General features: G+C 42.9%; 1 protein-coding gene across 3 annotated transcripts in view; it reads left to right on the top strand.

The window, feature by feature from the left end:
• The window catches only part of dtx1 (deltex 1, E3 ubiquitin ligase), a 48,054-nt gene that overhangs the window by 10,665 nt on the left and 14,071 nt on the right, over nt 1-23,318 (top strand). For all 3 annotated transcript variants that reach the window (XM_026187120.2, XM_080309019.1, XM_026187121.2), the window contains exons 3-5: nt 14,368-15,115; nt 22,281-22,342; nt 22,459-22,620. In XM_026187120.2, the coding sequence (XP_026042905.1) occupies nt 14,368-15,115; nt 22,281-22,342; nt 22,459-22,620 (972 nt within the window). The remainder of the gene's footprint in view (nt 1-14,367; nt 15,116-22,280; nt 22,343-22,458; nt 22,621-23,318) is intronic.

The raw sequence follows: 23,318 nt of genomic DNA on the forward strand, positions 1-23,318 counted from the left end.
ACCAAAAGGTTTCAATTGAAATTGTCATCAATTTGTACACAGGAGGTCAGTAGAGAGATACAGCCTTCATCAGGTAAACATGGTAGAGACTCTGTCATGGTTTCATGGAGGCTGGATGTCAGTCAGTCGTGTTGGGAATCTTGCCAGCCTTGCTGAAATTGAAGCAGCAAAAACCTAACACAGGATGTCAGCGCAAACACTTCATACCATCTGTCAAGCACGGTGGTAGAGGTGTGATGATTGGGTTTGTCAGCCATGGGAAATTGACAGCAAGTTTACCATGAACAAATTTTTATACCAAAGTGTTGTATGTGAGGCCAACTGTCCAAATACTAAAGTTGGCCAAAATTAGGTCATGCAACAGGACAATGATCACAATCACACCAACAAATCTGGCAAAGTTCAGACCTCGACCCAACTAAAATGCTATAGTATGACCACAAGAGAGCTGTGCATAAACAATCGTCTGCAAACCTCAATGAACTGAAGCAACGCTGCAAAGAAGAGTGGACCAAAATTTCTCCACAACGTTGTGAAGGATAAATGATAAATGCATGCAGAATACAATTATTTTGTTTCATTGTTATTGCTTCTAAGCTACTGAATAATTCTACATAGAATTCACAGAGGCTATACTTCTTTCCCCATAAGTTTTCGAGGTTTATATGAGTCTGTGGCGAGCCCTCAGCGCTTTCTCTCGCCTCTTTGTTTTGTCACGAACTTCAGCTTGTTGTCATTTAAGAGGCTTGATGTAGAAGACTGACAGTCAGAGGGATCCTGCAGTGTCACAAAATATTGCGACTCTGCTGTCAGCTTTTGAAAAGGTGAGAAAGTGTTGCCTGAAAGTCAGCCCTTGTGCCCAGTATGTGAGAAATGAAAGCCCTGGACAAGCTTCACATATAGTACTGTAAGTGAGAAATTACTTAAGTGACAAAAGAATACAAAAAAGTCTAATAAAGTAGTTCTGATTCTGGTATTAAAGTCACATTTAAGATGGTAAACAGAAACACTGGGACATGATTATACTGGCAGCCTTCTAGTTTCAGTCACTGTACATACGTCATTCAATGCCGTAATCATTTGTGATACTAGATTGAAACAGCTCATTAACTCAAATGTCTAATCTGCCAATCACATGGCAGCAACTCAGTGCATTAAGGCAGCGGTCCCCAACCCCCGGGCCTCGGACCGGTATCGGTCCGTGAGTCGTTTGGTACCGGGCCGCGAGAGTTGAGGCTCAGGTGTGAAATGTATGGTTTTCAGGATTTTATCGGTTTTCAGCGTTATTTTGTTATCGTTTTGATCGTTTACTCGGTTTTCCTGGGTCTTTTCACGTGTGTTATGAATAAATCTTCTTTTTTTCGGTACCGGTACTAGTTTTATTTTGTTGTATTTGTCCGCGACACCTTAAAGGCTGGTCCGTGAAAATATTGTCGGACATAAACCGGTCCGTGGCTCAAAAAAGGTTGGGGACTGCTGCATTAAGGCATGTAGACATGGCCAAGATGACCTGCATAAGGTCAAACTGAGCATCAGAATGGGGAAGAAAGATGATTTATGTGACCTTGAACATGGTGCGGTTGAATCGACTAGCCAAAGAACTGACACTGAAGAACAAAATACTGGAAAAAACACTGCCTCACTGTTTGTTCTCAATTTCTGCTGCAACATCCAGATGGTAGGGTCGGAGTTTGGTGTAAATAACATGAAATCCTCGATCCATCCTGCTATATATCAAGAGTCCAGGCTGGTGGTGGTGGTGAAATGGTTTCTTGGCGCACTTTGTGGCCCTTAGTACAAACCGAGCATTGTTTAAATACCACAGCCTACCTGAGTGTTCTGCTGCTGACCATGTTCATCCTTTACGACTACAGTGTACCCATCTTCTGATGACTGCTTCCAGCAGGATAACACGCCATGTCACAAAGCTCAAATTATCATGTTCATTGAACATAATGAGCTCCCTGTAATTAAATTACCTCCACAGTCACCAGATCTCAATCCAACAGAGCACCTTTGGGATGTGGTAGAAAGGGAGATTTACAGCCGCCAAATCTGCAGTGACTGCGTGATGCTGTCATGTCAATATGGACCGAATTCTTTAAGCAATGTTTCCAGCACTGTGTCGAATCTACCATTAATAATTAAGGGATCTCCGAGGTCTGGCGTAATGAGCTGTTAGAACCTCGATAGCATAAAGTTGTGTTCTTGAACTGAAAATGACCTTTCATTGTGAGACAGGCGCGTCCAAACCACACCTTCACATAACACTATCATCCATATTCATATTTGTAGTTTTCATTTGCAGATTCTTTAATGTTACCTTACCGTTGGTTTACTGAAAAGTGGGTTTGTATAATGGGTTTCTCAAAATACTTTGACCCTCAAAAGTTAGCGTGCCACTGTGTCACGTCTGTAGGCTTTGATGAGGTCTGTCGAATCTGTGGTCAGGCTTTGAGCTCAATAAAAGCTTTTAGCAAACCAACAGCAACTTTGCAACAAGGACGTGACCCCGATTACATTCAGCCCTGACATCTGCCCTTAGCAAGCATGAATTGGTTCCTCTTAATAGACTCAATAATCGAAAAGGGAACGCTGCAGTGAAAATAAGTGAGCTTTTAAAATGAGCGATTATGACTGGACAAAAGATGAATGTCTCTTCATTAAATTTGAGTTATGAACACAGCAGAAATGTGATTACACTTGTGATTCAGCTGGGAAAAGGTCTGGGCCTAATAACTCGTCGGGAAAGTAGAACATACTTAAGGTGAAGTTGTTTTTGGTAAATCTGTCACGGGGTACAGTAGATAAAATGTTCATCACCCTACCGGGTGGTCTGATATACGCTGACCTCTCTCACACCATGTCCAGTTTACTGCTGATCAAAGCTGAGCACTGTACTCTGGCACAGTGACAGCTTGCTTTAATGTAGCCAGGCGTTTCCTCTGATAAGACCTGACCGTGTCTGACAGCCATGAAGTGAAGGTTATAAAAGCCCATCTCAGCAAACTAATTTACTGCATACTGTTCATCTCAGTGAGTCAGACTTCTTTTATTTGTCAAATGTAATATTCTGTGCAATTTTTTTTCCATCTAGCCCCTTCCGCCATCGCCGCTTATCTTCCACTTCATATTTTTTTGTGCAATAATGGATCCTGGGTATCCATGAAATCTTCCCCTTTGATTCGCTGCTGGAATTATTTTCTTAAGTTCAGACAGTGAACCACGCGAGCTGTTCCTCAAAGTCGGCTCCGATTTGGGCTGGCCGTCAGTCAGCTTTCTGCTGAGCATGTAAATGGGTTTCACTGATTTCACTGATGTACAGTCTGTTGTAGCGGTGTGACGCCTGACGTGAAATATTGTGTCGTCACGGCTGAATACTGCACCATGTGGTGTGGGAATTGCACTTGTGTATATCACTTTCTCCCTGCTGAACAGAGCATGTCAACAATGTATGATGAGCTGTAAGAGCTTGGCCATATGTTTGGAATCACTCACAAATATCAAGATATTAATGCCACTGACAGTATTGTCATTTTAGCGGGTATACCTGCAATGCAGTCCAGTATATTCCATTTCTTCCAGACAGTCGTGGAGATTTTGTTTTCAATAACATGATGCTGTTGCACCAAATTGCATTTAGAGGTGGTTCAAATATCGCTAATGCAATGCAAAAATAGGGAAGCTAAAATAGTCAACTCTCTTAATGTAGTGAAATTACTGCACCACCACATTTAATAGTGACCTCTTAAACATTTGAGCAGTCATACAAGAAGTGTTATGCAAGAATGTTATGAAATTGCCTGCATAAAATTGTTACCACTATATTTTTACACCAAGGTGATTCCTGATGACCTACTGATTTTAAAACATCTGAGGTAGTAGGACAAGTGGAGGACAAAAGAAGAAGTGGCAGGGTTAAAAAATTATCTATAGCAGATGAAAAGTGTCTGAAAGCCATGCCCTTAAGAAAAAACAATCCAGCAAAGACCTGTAACAGGACCTAAAGGATGCATCTGACCCTTCAGCTGATCCATCCACTATTTGCTCTTTCTCATCAGAAATGATCTCAGTGGAAGGGTGACGGTCAAGAAGCCATTCTTAAGGATGAGAATTAGGGTAAAACTGTAAACACAGAAATGTACGGTCAGATTTTGACCCGACATGCACAATACCATCTGGACTTCCAGTGATCCCAAACACAGTGCAAATGCAGTAAAAGCAAGGCAGCCAACATCCAAAGAAGAGCTTTGAGTGTCCTTCAAGTAGCCTGGGGAACTATCTAGAAAGCTTGCCTAGGAGAGTTCAGGCTGTGTTGAAAAATAAAAGCGGTCTGACCTTTAAACTCATTTGAATTGTACAACTGTGTACAATATATTTCCATGCATGGAAATATATTGTATTTCCATGTATGTTTGCACATTTGAATAAATCTCTTCACCTATTTCTCATGTTCCTAGCAAAATAAAAAGAAATTTGAAGGTTGTCTCAAGACCTTTGCACAGTACTCTGTGAATCACATACAATGGGATAGTGCACAAAGACATCATCTCAGTTCCTTCACTCTTCAAATTCAAATATATTTGTAAAATAAAAACGTAAGTGACTCATTTTATTCCACAAATATAATGGAAAATATAAAAAAGGGGGGGGAGAAGCCAGATGAAAGTTTGTTTTTATTACATAAAACCATTTCATCTTTACAATTATACACTTGAAAAGGCTGATTTTTTTTTTTTTTTGCAGGAAAGCCAGTATGCAGTAGCTAAAAAAGTCAGTGTCCAGTAATTATGGGCAGGCAGATGTCATGTCCACATGGCTTTCCCCCATAGACATCTTAACTCCATGGCTTCATAATACCTGTCATTACTGTAAAATGCAGTTGTGCCCTTAAAGCCACAGTAAATTCCCACAGCAAGCTGGAACTGATTAGCTTGTTAGTTTAGCACCAGCTGATTGGTACCACCTAGAAAAATCCCAGAAAATTTTGTTGATCACATAACTCAAAAGGGAATGTTGTCAAAAGCTGTTTTCAGTTTTGTCAGCCTATAAGTTGACTGGAAAAGTTAGCGTATCAGGATTTTGTTTCCCGTGTGTGAAAGTGCCTCTCACTCCTAACAAGAAACCTGTTTAACTGTAACCCTGGCACTGCTGTCTGGCAGTGTGGAGCTATGTTTGTGTGAAGCCAAGCTTGCATGTTAGTGTGTGTTTGTGTGTCTTATGACGGTGCTTGAGGCTGTGCCTCCTACTCGCTTGCCCTAGTGATGTGACAGCACGGCGCTGACACGCTAACGAGGCTCCTGCTGGACGTGATGAGGCTGAAGTGGTGTGAAGCAGAAGCCATTGTGCATTCAAACACACTCACCTCTTCAGGGTAGTTCAGAGTCTTCTAGTGGTCACACAAACACATGCATGTACACAAACAAAATGAGTCAGAGAGCAGAAGATTCAAACCTCTTCATCCGAGAACCGTCACGACATCTATGAAGGTTGTTTCAGGGTCTATTGCGGCACTACAGGAGCTGGCAGGTGGACAGGACTGTAACTTAATTTTCTGAAGATTTTCTTTTTTTTGCCCCTCTCTGTCTCTTTTTGTTACCTCAGTAAGTGCAAGCTCTGCACAAGTGCATGGTAACTGGCCAGCTCCCCAGGCCAAGGTGTGGGAGAGTTTGGAGTGTTGAAGGGGCTGAGGATGTGTAGGGTTGCAGTGGGAGTTACGCCACTTTTCTTCACCACTTTGTCTTGCTGGCAGCAAAACTGTATTAGTTGGGCCGGTTTTACTGCAGTGTTCACTTTCTGAGCTCGGGCAGAAGTGAGACATCCTCTTTTTTTATTGTTTCGTTGGCAGAAAACTTCCCCTCATCACATATCTGCTCCTTCTCTCCTAATACACTCACGTAGCATTTCTTTGTGCACTTTTGTCTGGCCCTTTTCCATCTCCCCATTTTCTCTCTCCTCGCACCTTCACTCTATCTTTGTCTTTCTCCCCTGCATCTCCCCCCTTTCTTTTCTCCTGTTCAATCACCTTTACGCCTTTTCTCCTCCACCACCTTTCAACCAGCGGTTGCTCTTCCATTTTTGTTCGTTCATCATGTATGCCCATAGATAGATAGATAGATAGATAGATAGATAGATAGATAGATAGATAGATAGATAGATAGATAGATAGATAGATAGATAGATAGATAGATAGATAGATAGATAGATAGATAGATAGAACTGCGTGCTGGGGGGAAATAAAGTGTCATCTCACTCTAGAATATTAGCTTTAATGTGTGATTTTGTGAGAGAGGAGCAGGCGAACTGTGACACTGAAACATATAATGCTGTTAAAGCAGCTTAATGCCAGACTGCCAGGCTCATTATTATGCTCTCTGATCTCAGGATATTCGTTAATGAGCAGATAATGCTTTTACAGATTTTGAGGCTTTCATGTACAGGTATGACAACATCTTTTGAAAAGGAGAGCTTTTCTCGCAGCAGTGCATGCATATAAATGAATAGTTCACTTCTCCTCGTATTTACGTTGTAGCCACAGATCTGTTTTGAGATAGATCTTTCCACGGTGCATTTTTTTTAGCCACGATTTTCTGTCTCTTGATTGTCACTAATAGCCAGCGTGGGTTTATTGTTTGCTAAGGCCCTTTTTTGAGAGATGAAAGTCCTGTTTTTTTTCCCTAGCTGTGCTCTGGGGTTTATTAGAAAACATCAAACGCACTTCAATTATTTTATTTTCCCCATACTGTAGGATTTATTTGCATATTCATCATGCGTTCCCTGTTCATATGGACGGTATTTTGAAGGCCGTGTGCTGGCAATTGAAGAGCCTGTGCCTAGGTGCTACGTTGGTTCGCGGTTGTGCTGTTGAATTGTTCAACTGTAAAATGAAATGAACTTGTGGTAAATATTAATTTGTGGCAAACCATGCTCTGAAAGATATGCTTTTCTGTAGCTGAAGTTTGGAAGAAGGTGCAGTCAAGATGATGTCACAGTAAGCACCCCTTATATTTTGTCCGACTTTAATTATGTGCTTACCTCTTCAATATGCCTGATTTCTAAGTTGCAGTTCAATAACGATGTTACAATGGGTATGATCAAAGGTTACCTGGATGTGCCTGTAAACATCACAGCTCGGTGTCATCTTGTTCCAGAGCTGTGCTGTTAATTATTATTGATCTCTTGCTCTCTTCAGCAGTGTGTCTTTTGTCCTGTCTTCCTCCCTTCACCCCCAACCAGTCACACCAGATGGCTGCTCCTCGCTGAGCCCGGTTCTGAAGGTTTCTTCCTGTTAAAAGGGAGTTTTTCCTTACTACTGTTGCCAAGTGCTTGATTATAGAGGGTTGTCTGATTGTTGGGGTTTTCTCTGTATTATTGTAGGGTCTTGATAATGATTGTGATTTGGTGCTTTATAAATAAAAATGAATTGCAAAAGAAGAAGAATTGCAGAAGCCCTGTCTTTGTGCTTGCACCTCAGCAGGCCGGTCCGCCTCCAGTGTGTCAAAACAAGGACCCTTCAAATTTTCTGGAAGTGGGCCAGAATCACAGGGAGGCAAATCCGGTGAACAGGGATTGTGTCAGCATGAACAAAAAAACAACCGATTGCATCACATTTCCCCTCATTTCCGCTGAATCTTCACCCTCAGATGCCTCGGGACATTGTAGTAGAAGTCTACGTTAAAAGTCTCAACCTGTCACACAGAATTCACCGTGTGCAACCTTGTGAATGTCGAAAAAGTGATGAGCACACACTTGACTTTACACACTTGGAAAGCTGCTGAAAACTGCTCAGGTGTAGCTGAAGATGCAGCTCTTAACAGAGGTGATAATACGGAGTTTGGGTCTGGTCACGCCGCATTGAAATTGTTGGCAGTTGGTGCAAGTTTTGTAATTGAATGCATTCACAGCAAATCAAACAAAAATAGTGCATATACTGTATGGTCTGTTAAATAGCCACTAAATCAGTCCGGTTATTGTCAGCATTGGCTCGCAGCATAAAAAAAGCACATTATCACTATTTTGGACAGTTTGTAAAGTGAAGGTTAATTAGTTAACTGGGGAATGGTAAATTAAACGGTTGTTATATAGCGCTTTTCTACTCTGCTCAAGGACTTAAAGCACTTTATACTACAGCCCAATTTGACCTTTCACAAAGGCACTTTTTTCCCAGCCTACGTGCTTTCGAACTAACATTCACACTTTGATGAATGCATCGGGAGCACCTCAGGGTTCATGATCTTGCCCAAGGATACTTGTACATGCAGACTGGAGCAGCCAGGGATCTTTTAGGCTGGTAGATTACCTTTTCTACCTCCTGAGCCACAGCTGACCCAAAAATGTGGTTTTCTTCACTGTGAAAGCGCAAGATCAAGTTAATGTAATATTGGTTACATTAAAATACGTTTTGTAACTGATCTCTCTTTTATGGCAGTGGGCTGCCTGGTTTCTAACAAAGAATAGGTAGCTCTGCTTCTCAGATACCGTCAAGGCATATGATGCTGGACCTGTTACTGGCCCCCATCCGTCTGTAGTTAAATTGGAAACCGCCGCACTAATAGGTTCAACGCAGCCCCAGGGAAATTGAAGAGGTTTGTCAATTATAAGGCCATATTATAGTGCCTGATCCTGGCGCTTCTCTTCTGCCTTTCTTCCCAAAGCAGCAGTGCAAAGAAGAGCATTAACTACAAGGTGATGCGCGCCCTAATTCAATGACACAGATTTTTGTTCTCGCTCCAAGAGTTGAGCGTTGAGTGAGAGCGGGACGGGGTCCAGTGAGTGACAGAGTGGAAAATGTGAAGAATGGCTCAGCGAGGCATTGCTGAAACAGATCCAGGAGAGACGGTGGAAAGCGAGGGAAAGCTGGCGTCAGCAGCGGATGAGATGAGAGAGGAGATGAGGTGCTGACTCCGTCGGTGCTTTTCTCAGGGAAAGCAGTTGTATGAAGGTTCACATACGAGCAAACCCTTCCTCCTGCCCTTTCTCCTTTAAGACCCCAGAGACAGCTTCAGCGACAGCAAAACCTTTCCTCAGTGTGACAGCAAAGATTAAATCCTGTGTATTTTGCAGCAGCCATGCAGGTGTTACCCACGGCAAGACAAGAGATCATAAGGAACTGACAGTTTTCTTTAAGGCTCTTGTGACCACAGTTTTCTTGAACACACCGCAGAGTAGTTAGCGTGTCATAACCCGAGTGACAGATTTAGAGGGTCTCTGCGTGGAAGGAAGTAGTTTTACTCCCTCGATGAACTTTAACGAGGTGTAAAAGCCTTTTTTCCTCTAGTTTGTTGTGTGTTACATTATAAGTAGAGGATAAAGACAGAATAAGTGCGTATACCGGTGGCCATGTTTTTAGTATAACAAAATTGAAAATTGAAAAAATTGTTTTCTGCTTTGATATTTGAAGAGGCATCTGAATCTTAACTTGTCACATAGGGCTGCTTGAGTGGGACGCGTTGGTCTCAGCTTTAGCATCGTTTTTAAAACTAAAGAGTTAATGTTGTAATGTTGTTTTCAACCTGACCGTGTCCGTCTCAACCCAACCAAACAGTTTTTGTGTCTATACCTAAAAAAAGAAGCTTTGCTTATGGAAGTCAAGCAGAAATGATTCATTGTCTTTGAATTGGGGATTTGGGGTGTATGATATGGTTGGGTTATTAGGTGATTGTATCACCTGTCATCGATTGGCTGAGCCCATTGGTTGCTGGGTTAGCAGTTGCATGGACTTTTTTTGGTCTGGCTCTTTGATGCTCAGGAGAACCTGTGAATCTCCATTCATAGCCTGAATCTCATAGGATATTATACTACGAACTCAATCACAATGTTCTCACCTCTTTTAAAATGAGGAAGTTACAGTTTCTCTGTGCATACAGTTACATTTTAAATATGTTTTAATCTGAACGTGATTACAGACTACAAAACAAATGATCCCAGTCTGAAATAAAAAATTCCAGTGCCCATATATTATTAAAGTTTAAACCGCAGGTCAATATAACAATACATTTTTAAGATGTTGTAGTTGTTTATGTCTATTGTGTTTGAAGGAGCTGTTTTGCTGGTTAAATAAAAGGCGATAGCATCTCTTCAATCCTTAGACATAAGTTCATCTTCTCAGAAGCTTCGTTTTTGCAGTGTTTGGAGCTGGTTTCCTGCTGTGATATGCGAGCTGTCGTTGTCTTCTTCAGAGATAAACCTTTGGCATGTTTTACAAAGCATCATTTTGCTAATCTGCTGTGTCTCTATGCTGTAAGCCTCTAAGGGCAGCCAAGGATGTTAGAATTTAATGATGCATGTCCTTCCATATAAAACGGTGATTCAGACTGGGCTTCCTTCACTTCCAGAGAAAAACAAAGCTATTAAGGATGGAGACTGGCATGGTGTCATGTGATGAACAGACAGAGGGAAGTTTCCCTACAGCCATGATGTGAGAGGGCAATGAAGCTCACCCTGAACCCTCCTGGCCCCGTGTGACAGTAGGGCTAGAGTCCCACAGTGAGGCCCAATGTGGCAATACATCACACAGCTCCAGCTTGCCCAAGAGCAAACCATGCTGGTGTTGGGGAAAGGACAGCTAGAGGACAATGTGGGAGATGAGATAAGAGAGATGAGAAGGGAAGGCAGGAAAGATGGCTGCCAAAGGCGCACAGGTTCAGACAGGAAGCAGCCACTCTCGCTTCGTTTCCTGTTAGGAAGAGCAAGAACGGTCATGGGGAGAACGTCAACAACTCGGTCCTGGGTTTTCACAGAGGAAGGTAGGATACACAGCAGAGAATTACAGCCCAACATGAGACTCGGAGAAGAGATTCAGGGTGTATGTTTTGTATAAAGCTTCCTACAGGAGGCTCCCAGACCAAAGTGTTGTTGTGACCTCTGGTGTTTTCTTCGGTGTGCTTCATAGTTTCTCTACACAAGAATGCAAATATTTAAAGTTTATTTAAAGTCAGATTTATTGGATTATTTATCTTGGGTATTTTTTTTTTTTGCTCTGTCCTTCATTAACAATCGAAACAATGGTGTGTACTTAATAAATTACTGTTTAATTTTTCAAATGAAATAGTAACAGTAAAAACCAGATAACTTTTCGAAAGAAGTCCTCTAGACATCCAAAGTCTAAGTAAGCATGTCAGTCAAAAGAAATGTGATAAAAGTTTACCAAATTGACAAATACCGAACTGTAAAGGTTTTTATTTTAGCTTTCCAAATTCAAAGGTCTCATTTTTACTAGTTCCAGTATGATTTAATTAAAATGACCTTGGTAGATACTCATCACATTAAACATGGGAGTTAGCACAAAATGCTAATTTGGCTTTTCATCTGACTAGAAATGTCAATGTGTGGTTTTAAGGAGAAGTTACATTCTGAAACTGTTTCTCAGCAAACCACATCTAGGTGCTAGCACCCCATCCCCCACACCTTCTTAACCTACATACACACCTTATAAGCTTTGTCAAACAACCCCTTGTGTTTAGTTACTGGACAACTTTATGCTCGACTCCAGTGTGATGGTGAAGAATGAGAGTCCTGAACTGTGCAGCTATCTGGCTGTAAATGCTGAGCAATGCTCGGTCCTGACCTCATTCAGTTACACTCAAGAAACCTGACTGCCAGACGCTCATCCTTTAAAACCCACTGAACTGTTTGAAGAAACTCTTTCAAGTTGAGCTCGTTTCATGCATGGTGCACCATCAAAGTGCTCACAAATACCTAACAGGATTACAGAAAGAGATAATGTCCATCTTTGCTTCCTCCCTGAAGTTGAGACTGGAAATGAAACATCTCCACATGATTAAATATTTACAGTTTACACTTTAACGCTGGTCAAGACTGTTTGGAGCTGTGCCGCCATCCATCGGGCCATGAACATAATGCATCCCACAGCTGCCACAGTGATGAGGGGGTCAGAGCTTTCCCCTGATTTGTGTATAGAGAAAATTATTAAATTTAGGAATTAGTGCTTTGTTAATGTGCGTGTTGTATTTTTGAAATACGCTGAAATCGTTGTTATTTCTTTTTATTATCTCGATGGAAATTGTGCAGTGCAAAAGTCGTAAACCACAATGGGAAGCATGCAAACATACATGGAAATTCAGTATTGTGGTAAAACCATACGACAATTTTGACAAGATCTCTAACACCACTGTCTGAAATGCAGCTTCAAACCATGACAGAGCCTCCACTGTGTTTTACAGCTGTAGACTGTAGACAATCACTGATCAGCCGAAGGTCCAGATGCATCTCTGTGGGTCCTGTGTCAGGTCTCTGCCTGAACTTTTCCTATTTCTTAAAGAGATGATTTTCAGATACTGTTCATCTACTGTACTTTTTTTTTTTAGGCCTGGTACTTCTTCTTTGTCACTCCACTTGTATGGTTTTCTCCCATTTTTTAAGGACTTGCTGCACATGTGCTGAGAAACACAATGTTTTTTTGCTAGTAACTCTTTGGAAATCACGTTGGTGCAAGAGTAATATTATGATATATTATGCTATTACATGGTAGGTTTGCTGTTATTCTATATCATGCCTGTCAACTTGCTATTTTGAGATTCGGCTAAATATAATAGGAAAACTTGATGTGTTTTTGCAACAGGCTGCTGTAGGAAAGTGCCTGAAGATGTTATATGTAGAAACACCAATGGCTCATCCCTTGAGTCAGGTGCTTTTTATTGTAGAATATTTCACAGGTCAGTGTTCAAGGACTGAGCTATGAAATTGTCCAGTCGACTGGACTAGAAATGGGTGAAAAAGCAGAAAGACCGTTAGAAACCCTGGAGAACTATTGCTCAAGACCCTTTTTTTAATTACAACAAACTCTGGCTCACTTGAAGCAAAATTTAAAGAAACAAGAGGTGGTTTTTACCCTTTTGCATAGTGCTATATAAGAAAGCAAGTTGGCAAGCTGTGAGCAGACATGGATGTGACTGGCTGAGAAAGTTCTGCACGGCTGACTGACTGAAGACGTGAGAGACACAGGCAGCTGGCTCATTGAGCAGTCATCTGTAAATGTGTGTGTGTGTGTGCGTGTGTGTGTGTGTGTGCGTGGTTCTAAAGACGCTCCAAATAAAATTAGCTGTCGAGCCCAGTCCTTTAGCAGTCTGCAGCAACGACTCAAGGTCAGACTTGCTGATCCTGCTGATGCATTTTATTCTCCGGAGCCAGCATCAAGCTCCCGGGTGAGGGTTTACTGCTGCCCACCAACCCTCTACTCATTCCCACCCCCATTCATCCTCGGCACACACTCCCTTCCCTCCATTATCACCCTGGTCCTCCCTGGTTTGGGAGTGTGCATTTACCCGTTAAATTAGGTGGGGGAAGGAGGGGATGACGCTTTCGGCTGGAGTGCCTGGATACCCGTGCTGACGTGTGGCGGGGAGATGGATAAGCTAAGGTGTCCTAATTTCCCATGTGACTACAGTAATTGTGTTATAATGGAGGTGGGAGCTGAGTGGTCATCAGCAGACGGACAGAAGTACAAAGCTCCTGGCTTTATGCCCCCCACCCCCTTACCGTTCAGACGGACACAGCAGGCATTGTGGGCATGATGTGGCCATGCATGCAGTTTACGACACAGCAGGAGCTTCAAAGGTTGAGTGATTGGACTATGTGTGCACCCCAGTTTGTTATCGCTTCAGGCAGAAGGTGAACTCTTATACCTCATCTCCTTCAGTTGGTCAAGTTGGCGTCTCAACACTTGTTAGCTCACTTGATGAGCTTTACACAGAAAAGCTGCGGATCTCCTCAGGCTAATGTCACAGGCAGTTTCTGTCTATTTATCATCCAAACAGTTATTCATTTACTCATTAACTGTTAATTATAGCGGCACACAAGCGAGCATACATCACCAAACTGTGAAAGGCAAACCCATGTTCTATTATCTATTATTTTTTCTCATTAAATTAGCACCATCTCATTTTCGGCCTGTGGTGAGATCAATAATTGAAATACATTAAAGGGGCACTCCAACAAGCTTCTCATTATGTGTGGTGAAGCCTGTGAGTATGACTCATGATAAGTAACCGTGGTGATACATAGGGTTACTTATGCAAACTTTTAAAATCTCCATGCAGAGGCACAGACGTCATTAGAGAAGTGATTATGCATTAATGATCCTTATGATGTCATCAGGTTTTTCAGTTTCTGGGCTCCTTGTTTTTCAATCTGGAGGTGTTGGCTTTGATGCAAAAGAGGTTTTGTGAAGAAATCTGAATTGAATATTATGGACAATGTGATGCATTATGGGATATGGGATTTTCGAGGAGTCCCCCCCGCCCCCATTTCTTTTCTACATGCTAATTTTACTGGAGTGAAACATGTTATAAGCTTTCTGAATACAAAGCCGTCCTCACGTTACTTCTCTTCTCTGTTGATTCCTCTTAGGCACCATGAGACCAGTCCAGAGGAACTTCTATGATCCGTCATCTGCCCCAGGGAAAGGTGTGGTGTGGGAGTGGGAGAACGATAACGGCTCATGGACGCCGTACGACATGGAGATCTGCGTGACCATCCAGAACGCCTATGAGAAGCAGCATCCCTGGCTGGACCTGACCTCTCTGGGCTTCTGCTACCTCATCGACTTCAACAGCATGTCTCAGACCAACAGGCAGAGCCAGAGAAAGAGACGCCTGCGGAGGCGCATGGACCTGGCCTACCCGCTCATCATGGGCTCCATCCCCAAGTCCCAGTCTTGGCCTGTGGGCGCCAGCTCTGGCCAGCCCTGCTCCTGCCAGCAGTGCATCCTGGTTAACAGTACAAGAGCTGCCTCTAATGCCATCCTGGCCTCCCAGAGACGTAAACCCCACGGGGGGACGGCGGGCAACGCAGGCACTGCAGGGACCCATACCGTAGTGCGGCAGAGCAATACCTTCGCCGGTACTTCATTTTGGTCTCAAACATCCAGCTCCACCGGCACAAACAACAATAACATTAGCCTGGGAGGTGGACAAGCTAAAGCTGAACAGGTGCAGTTGCCACTGTCCGCTGCCAACTTCCCCTGTTCCCCCGTGATGCCATCTCTTTCATCTGCCCATGGCCACCACACTCTCACCATTAACGGACAGAACAATCTGAACCGTCCGGGCACCCAGCGCATTTCCGTGGGGACTGCCAGAGGAGCCATCCCAGCAGGGTAAAGATTTTTTATTGTACACAAGAGGCAAATGCACACAAAGGCATTGGCCTCTTTTCCTAGCTCAGATTTTCTGGAGTCGGCAGTGGCCTTTCACTCGATATAACGGAGGCATAATGCTCAGATTCAGTTGAATTTACAGTTCCACAGAGGCAACGGGTGGATATTAAAAGCCAAGAGCCAATTTTCATGTCTGCTACACAAAAGCGTCACCCTGAATCCGTGCTGTATATTCTGTCTTTCTCTCCCTCTTTCTGCTAATTTATAACTACTGTTGTTAACGTGCCGATCAATGAACCTGCAGGATAAAAGTCCAGCTGATTCTCCTCTGGCCCAGCTGGCCGAGGAGGAACCCTTTTCCTCCATATGTGTGCCCGCCATGGTTACTGCTCCATAACGAGCTTATGTCGGCCCCCGATAGGCGTGAAATGCTGCAGCCTCCGTTGGATCCCTCTGTTGCTTCTGCTTTGAAGTAATTTGTTGCTCTCACACTTCGCTATGGTTGTTGTGTCACGGGATGTGAAAAGACAGTTTGACACTGTATGTGGATGATCTGAACGCGTGTTTATCTGCATCATTATCTGCATGTGTGTGAACGCGTGTGCTCCGGCGTAGCTGTGGAAACCTATTTGCCACGGAGGCAGAGCTCCACTGGGGAAGCATGAATAATGGATCAAGGAAAAACGGGAGCTTCGGCAGAGCGCTCTGACCTCAGAGCGATTCAGAGAATGGAACCAAGGAATAGAAGTGTGCTAGCGTTGTAACCGATACTTCAGTGCCCCCCATCCTGCTTTCTTTTGCTAAAATAAACCCTCTCCTGATCTAATTTGATTCCATTTTGTTCTCGCCGCTCATGGGGAGAGACACACTTACTGCATGTTTGAATAACACCGTCCTGGACACACATGCTTTCACTTTGTGGCCTAATTCAGTGTCACCCCCACCCCATCCTCACCACAGCAGGTCATGACTTTGTTTGTGCGACGTACTCGGTGATGCTTCGTTCTGCATTTCAAGAATTCAGTGACAGCTCAGGTGTTCAGAGCTGTGGGCGAAATGTGACTTCTTCTTCTTTTCGTATTCTTTTTTACCTCACAGCACAATGAGTTTCTTACGAGACAGTGAGAGCTAGAGTGAGGGAGAGGAAGAGACCGAGGGGGTAAAAGGCGGAGCGCGTCATGTTCCCAGGCGAGTGGCTCGACGCACAGGATGAGTGTGGTTAACATACACACAGCAGGACATGAGAGCTTGCAAGCGCACAGACACAAACTGAAACGTGAACTCCCTCGCATATTCCCACAAGCCTGCTACAGACAGATAACAGAGTAACCCACACAGAATGTAAAACATCAGATCTGTGTTTTTTTCACACGCCCACGCTCTAATATAACTGCTGGGTGCACGGAAGGTATTTGGCACATTGTGGCTCGTTCACATGACTCTATTTCGCTGTTTTATGTATGCAAACGAGGTAGCCGCTATGGATGAATCAGGCAAGGTGTACTTCAAGCCACCAGCGAGAAGAGCTGCACGCTGGTTTTCGAGACAACGCATTTGTTCCCGAGTCCATTGATGATAAAAGGCCAGATATCGATCTTTGTATCTTCTGAAAAGAATACAGGTTGTGGTTGTCAAAGCGGGGGAGGGGAGGGGGGGAGTGTTTAATGCATCTGTGTTACGTGTGAAAACATCACAAGTGGCACCATCTGCTGGCTTGTGTCAACACATCAGTTTATCTTATTACAGAGCAGCCCACATATCGCCACCTGTGCAGCTCAGCGACAGATGCAGACTGCCATAGTTTTTTGTTTCTTCTTATCACACTGTTGCATGAGCTGGAAGCAACACTGCAACTGTCTATTATTTTATTAATTATTATTATTAGATTATTTTCTTTGCTCACTGGTTGAATTGCTTGTTTTGGGTTTTTTTTTTTAAACTGATGCCCAAAAGATATTCAGTTCACAGTGATGTAACTGGGAGAAATTAACTGACTATTTTTAAAATCAGTTCATTAAATAATACTGAACCTAGCTTGCATCATCTTTATAGATATTTCATGATATTTATGAATTCATTAAATATTTGCTGGTAAAAGAGCTGTTCGTGTTGATCTCTTTGAGTCAATAGTCTTGCATCATTTATGTGCAGCACCATGTTGCGTATATCTAATCGTTCTCGAGTATTTCACCCTTAAACCAAACTCACCATCGACACGTCGAAAAAGGAACCACAGCAGGTTCTCGCTATGAGATTTATCTTGTCGTTGTGTGTTTACGCATAGATACGAGAAATGTTAACGACGAATCGTCTGCCTCTTTAAAAGATAAACAGATATCATTTGTAGCGGAATGAACAGAGGAAGAATTTCACAAGGCCTCTGGGGATTTTTTTGTTTTGTTTTGTTTTGTGTTTTTTAGGCCTCCGTTGTCAGTCAAACCACTTCCTCTTGTGCACTTTCTCTCCGCTCGACCGGGTTAAGCCCTGCGCTGCAGGTCTTTAGTTAGAGCTGCTTTATAGTATTGCTTTCAGTTCTCTGACAGGTGAAAGATGAAAGGTAAAAAAAAAACAAGGCCTTGTCTTCATGAGCTGAAAGAAAGAGCTTTTTAATTGGGTGCGTTCCCTCGCTGCTATCGGCTGTGTTTACGAGCTGCTCGTGTTAAGGAGCCAGCCTGAGTTTTGACTGGAGGCCTGAGATCATTATCCCTCAGTGTGTTGCTCTGCTTCTCCTGCTCTGGCACTCCCCTCATGATGAAAATTGTTATTAAAATAAATGGAAAAATCCCGAGCCAGAGTTTTGGAAATCGTCTGTGCCATCGTTGCTTATTTTCAGGGCATTTCATTGCCACCCACACTGTAGCGGGGGCAAGCCTCTCTCTCCTGCGATACACATCAATATGCAATTAAGCACTCGTGGAGTTCTCTCCATTCGACTCTGACTTTATAGCGCATAATAAACAGATGAGGAGATATTAGTCCTCCGTCAGCACTTCCTCAGCGAGGCTTAATGTGGTCTCTTTATTTTGGGAATCACATCTGATTAAGTCCTCAAGGCAGCTGGGAGATTCCCTCCAGAGAAGAAGTATTACTCTGAGCAGGAGATAGAGGAGGAATAGTGACCCTCATGCCCATGATCTGCAAGGGGCCTTTATTACTGTGGTGTTGATGGATGAGCTTGTGGGAGGTGGGTTTATTACTAAATTACATTGGTTTTGGGTTAGAAATTACAGCCTTAGTTATAAGAAATGCCACTCGGACACACTGTCGAAGGTTTGGGCAAAGATAGGCTCAGGTTAATTTTTACTTCATGGAGAGAAGGGAACAAAGAAGTGAACACAAGACAGGAGGATGAAAAGAATTGGAGTTGTCAGCGTAAAAGCAATCTAGAGGTGACAAGGTTCAGTGTAGTTTGCTGAATGTGGAAAAGGTCCGCGCTTGTTTACGCTGACAATGAGTTATAATTGCTCTCAAGGTCTGAGCACAAGCCAACAGAGCCCATTGTTGAGGATCATTGATTGTTTTAACCCTAAAGTGGCTGTTTTGGTGAGGACAACTCAGGGTTTTTAACATGAATGTTGGCGTTTCTTGATGAAATAATCAACATCAAAAGTTATTCCGTGTTCGAGATTTTTAGCGTCATGTGGTTTAAGGCGCGATTCAGAGGCACAGGGTTCACTGATTTCAGAGGTTCCCATTTCTAAATGAAAAAACAAGAAAGGCAAGAGAATTGTGTACAAAAGGAGACAGATGTCCACAGCTGTACACTGGCTACAGGTTGTCTGGCTGCCAGTTTAATGTGTAATCAGAGATTTGAAGGAAAGAACGCGCTCCAAGATGTGCGTCTATGTGTAGGAGTGCGTGTCTTTCTGGTTAGGTGATAAGAATTATCAATAGCATCTAATGTTTGTGTGTTTTGTGTTTCGGCTTGTGTAGATTTTATCGTACCACGGAGTTTCCATCTTTTTTTGAGATCTTCTCTAGAATCTATATGCAGTACAAATGAAACTAACTAATGTCTTGTTCTAGTACAGATCCACTGCTGTGTGTGCTTTTAGTTTGTCCACAATGAGATGGCGTTAAGGGCTCTTGTGTTGTGTCGTCCCCCTTTTTTCTTCTCATGAAAATGATTTGTTTGATCACAGGACTCTCTGTGAACTGCTTAAATTAAACATGCACTCATAAAGGGAGGCATCTGAAGGATTCTCCCACTGGGTGGCAGTGAATATATTTATTTTTCTTGTTTGTTAGATTACTTTTTACTTTTGTTCTGCTTTTGGTTTTTGGGGTTTTTTTATATAAACTTTTACACTTTCGTACACATTTTTTTATTCCAGACACAGAAAAATAGACCGCCGACCTCTTGACTCAAACTGGTGCTTTCATTGAGTGAAGGGCGGCTGTGTACTGTGAAGTATTGACTGGTTAGTTTTTGTTACACGCGCAGACTGCAGGAGGTGAGTTCGTCTATTAATTCTTCCTCTGTGGCTGAAGGTGTGAAATCACTCACTGGTGTCTCTTTTTGGACAAAAATCAAATCTGACGTGCCCACCCCCCACCTCCCACCCCCCTCTGAATTTGACTTTCTGACATAAGGCATTTATCAGAGCTGCACATCGCTGTATTTTTTTGTTACACTCCAGAACAAAAGCAAGCTGATCCCGGTTTCTGGCCCGCTGGTGTGAGACGCAGCGTATTTGAGTCCTTCCCAGAAATGCAGTGGCACACATCGGCTTCAGTCAGACCTCGTGTCCCTTTGTTATTGCACTCAGCTTATTGAGCGGCTTCCCCTGGTGTAAGAACCGAGTCCCTCACTAATATCAAAGCGCTGTGTTGATGCGGATTTGTGCAGTGCCTAGAGCTACAGGGTCTGACACTTCACTCCTTTCATACAAAGAGCAAAGAGACGTGCGCAGGAGTGTGTGTGTGAAGGTGTGTGTACGTGTTTGTAGTCAATAAACTGAGAACTCTAGTGATTCAGTGAGAGCACAGCATTGAACATCCGGAGATGGTGGCTACCTTTAACTCCACGTTATTTGAAACATGGGTTGGTTTAGAAGTGTAGCAGGTTTGCCACAGTAACCACAGGGTTGAAGGTAGTTAGTGCACACATTTCTTTACTAATCACTCCTCCGACAACTGTGCGGCTTCGGAGCGTAATGACTCTGTGCTGCAGTCTGCCCGCACCGAATGCAGGCCAGGTGTGCCACTCTTTCCACCGGCGCACCTCCCTCAGCCGACCTGCCCCACTTCTACGTCCAAGAGCCGAGCCATTATCTACACCGCACCACCACAGTGAGCTGTATTACAGGTGTCTAAGGTTACCTTCCTAAAAAGAGAGAGACCCTGGCTTTGTTCAAAATATGTAGAGCTTGAGAAATTTATTAGACCAACACACAGGGTAAGGCTGATGCCCCAGCTGGCCTAAGTTAACAGCATTGGTAATTACCAACATGTTCCTGTAATGGTTGTCCATCAGTCTGCACAAGCTCTTGTCACACAAGTTTGTTTGTTTCCTGTTAAACAGTTCTTCTACTCTAGATGATTTCTTCCATATAAACACTTTGTCTCTATCTTCACTTGTTGCCAAAGGGCATTAAAGTACAGACCTATATTTTTTTTATTTCCTAAGTGGTGAAATACAAGCTTCATTTTATTCCAGAATCCCATTAATGATATTAATTTCTGGAGGTCTCAATGGAGACATGATATATGATTTTCCCTTGGAGCCACCATTCTCAAAATATCCTCACATCAGTTCATATTGTGACCTAGTCTTCGCGGTTTCTTCTTCTAATGTCATTCTTACCATCAACTCTAATAATATTAAAACAATAAATCTAAAAATGAACAACGGCTTCCTTCTTCGTAAAATAATATGTATGAAGGCCTAACCAAGTGTCCTAGTGTAATTTTTGCAATTTAAGAGGAATTTAAATGGTTATAAAACTTTATTAGAATTTTTTAGTCCGCTTTTCCACCTGTTTGGAGTCTAAACTGTTAACAGGAATAAAAATGTGTGGTTTGAAACTATCCATTTCAAAGTAAAGTGCTTGTTTTCATCACATTGTCTCACACTGGCTTACGTTTGTTTTTTTATAATTGTCTGCTGTCCATTGCTTTCAAATTTAGTAAAATTTACAGGCTGCTTCCTTTAGGAGTCGCCATAGTGGATAACCTGCCTCCATTTTATCCCCGGTTTCCTCTTCTATAACACCAACCCTCTGCATGTCTTCTATCACTACTTCCATGAACCTCTGCTGAGATCTTCCTCTTTTCCGCCTGGAATATGGCAGCTCCATACGTCCTTTGTCCAATACATCCACCATCGCTCGTCTGTACATGTCCGAACCACCTCTGCCTTGCCTCTTTAACTTAAATGCAAATCGCTTGACCCAACCTGTCCCTCTCGTGTACTGACTTCTAATGCTGTCTATCCTCGTAGCTCCCAATGAAAATCTTTCCATTTACCCGGGCTTGGGATCATCACTAAGAGTACATTTGAGTACACCATCACATTTGGTGTGATTTTATTTATTAGGTGTTTTTTAAAGGGCAGTGTAATCTCAGCTTTAATAACTCTTAGTTTGATGGCTTTGTACTTTTAATCCAGGGAAAGGAAACGTGTTCCTGTGCTCTGCTTCGCTCGGGGAAATTTGCGCGCTCATATTAATGCCCCTGTTTTTGCCCGCTGTGCTTCATAGATCTTGAAGAGTGAGCAAGTCAACTGTCTTTGTCGTCTGTGTTTGTCATGAACTTCAGCCTCTCCGAATGTCATCCTGAATCAGACTCTGCGGCAGCGCTTTGCACAAGTCGAGTTGTCTCATCCTACTGCAGTTGTCTTCGTCTTTGTGGTGAAGCACATTTGACATTTTAGCTTGAGTGTTTTTCATGCCACGCAGAGCAGAACTGTCTGCTGCTTTCAGGTTTTTCAGCTGTGGCATAACAAGCAGTTGTACACAAATGGGACCGTTTACCATCCATTTTAGCAGTCGCAGGGTCATTTACAGATTATAAGCTGTGTATTAAATGGACCCGCATGGCGAGAAGCATCTGTCTGTGTGATGTGAGCAATTCTCTTTGTAGAGACCTTTGAGTAAGGGACTGTAACAACACTGTACTTATAATATTACTATTTTTATGCCTTTTCATTTCTTTTTTCTTAAAGGGTTCCTGCACTCCCAGTTAAAAACTTGACTGGTTCTGGACCAGTGCACCCAGCCTTAGCAGGTTAGACCAAATCTGCTGTGCAGCATCTGTTTAGCAATCAGCTATAAATGATCGTTTTTGCTGAGATGAGTAATGTTTGTTTATTTTTCTGTGTGTGTGCCCTACCCATGCGTCAGGTATGACAGGTATCCTGATGTGCGCTGCAGGTCTGCCCGTTTGCCTGACTCGAGCACCAAAACCTATACTGCACCCACCCCCCATCAACAAGAGCGACATGAAACCTGTGCCAGGAATCAACGGCATGCGCCGCAAAACCAAGAAAAAGCACCTAAGAAGAGGTGAGACGGCGGGACCGAACAACAGAATGAATTCAGAACAACAGCACTGTAGTTTGTAGTTTTATAATAAGTGAAGAAATGAGAAATGCACAGATGAGAGAAATCTGCCAACCACTGACAGACCATCTTTGTTCTGCCAAACTTTGCGACATGTTTCAACCTTCTGAGTGTTGAAACTGCAAAATAAGCCACCAAATAAACTGTTGAGGGATCCATAATTGTTCCATAAGGTTAGCAGTGGCTCAGATTTCACCCAAGTTTGCTAACAGTCAGTTTGAAAAGCATTCCTGTACCTTTCAAAAAGCTCATATATGTATACAGTAAAATAACAACTTCATAAATGTAACACTACATTCAGATTGATACATGAAGACACAATGAAAGGCACAGTTACACTGAGCCGGTTCGAAAGGGCATCTGGTGTATAGTTGGAGAACTCTGGGCCTGAGTAAGTGTTGGTCGATGCAAGCAGTGGAAACCACAGACCTCCCCGGGGAGTTTTTGTATTAATTGAACAGTCAGACTGTTGGTTTTCTATCCTTGCACTGCACTTGTCCTCTTAGTCAGTCCTTCAAGCATCTCACCATTGTGAACAAAGATTTTGTTTAGAGATACACCAGTTTGAATTTCCTTCAACTGTGACGTGCCGGTATCAGTATCAGTAAGAACAGCATGCGCCAACAAAAGCATTCCTCAAT

This window comes from Astatotilapia calliptera, chromosome 12, assembly GCF_964374335.1.
Source record: "Astatotilapia calliptera chromosome 12, fAstCal68.1, whole genome shotgun sequence".
NCBI classification, from domain to species: Eukaryota; Metazoa; Chordata; class Actinopteri; order Cichliformes; family Cichlidae; genus Astatotilapia; species Astatotilapia calliptera.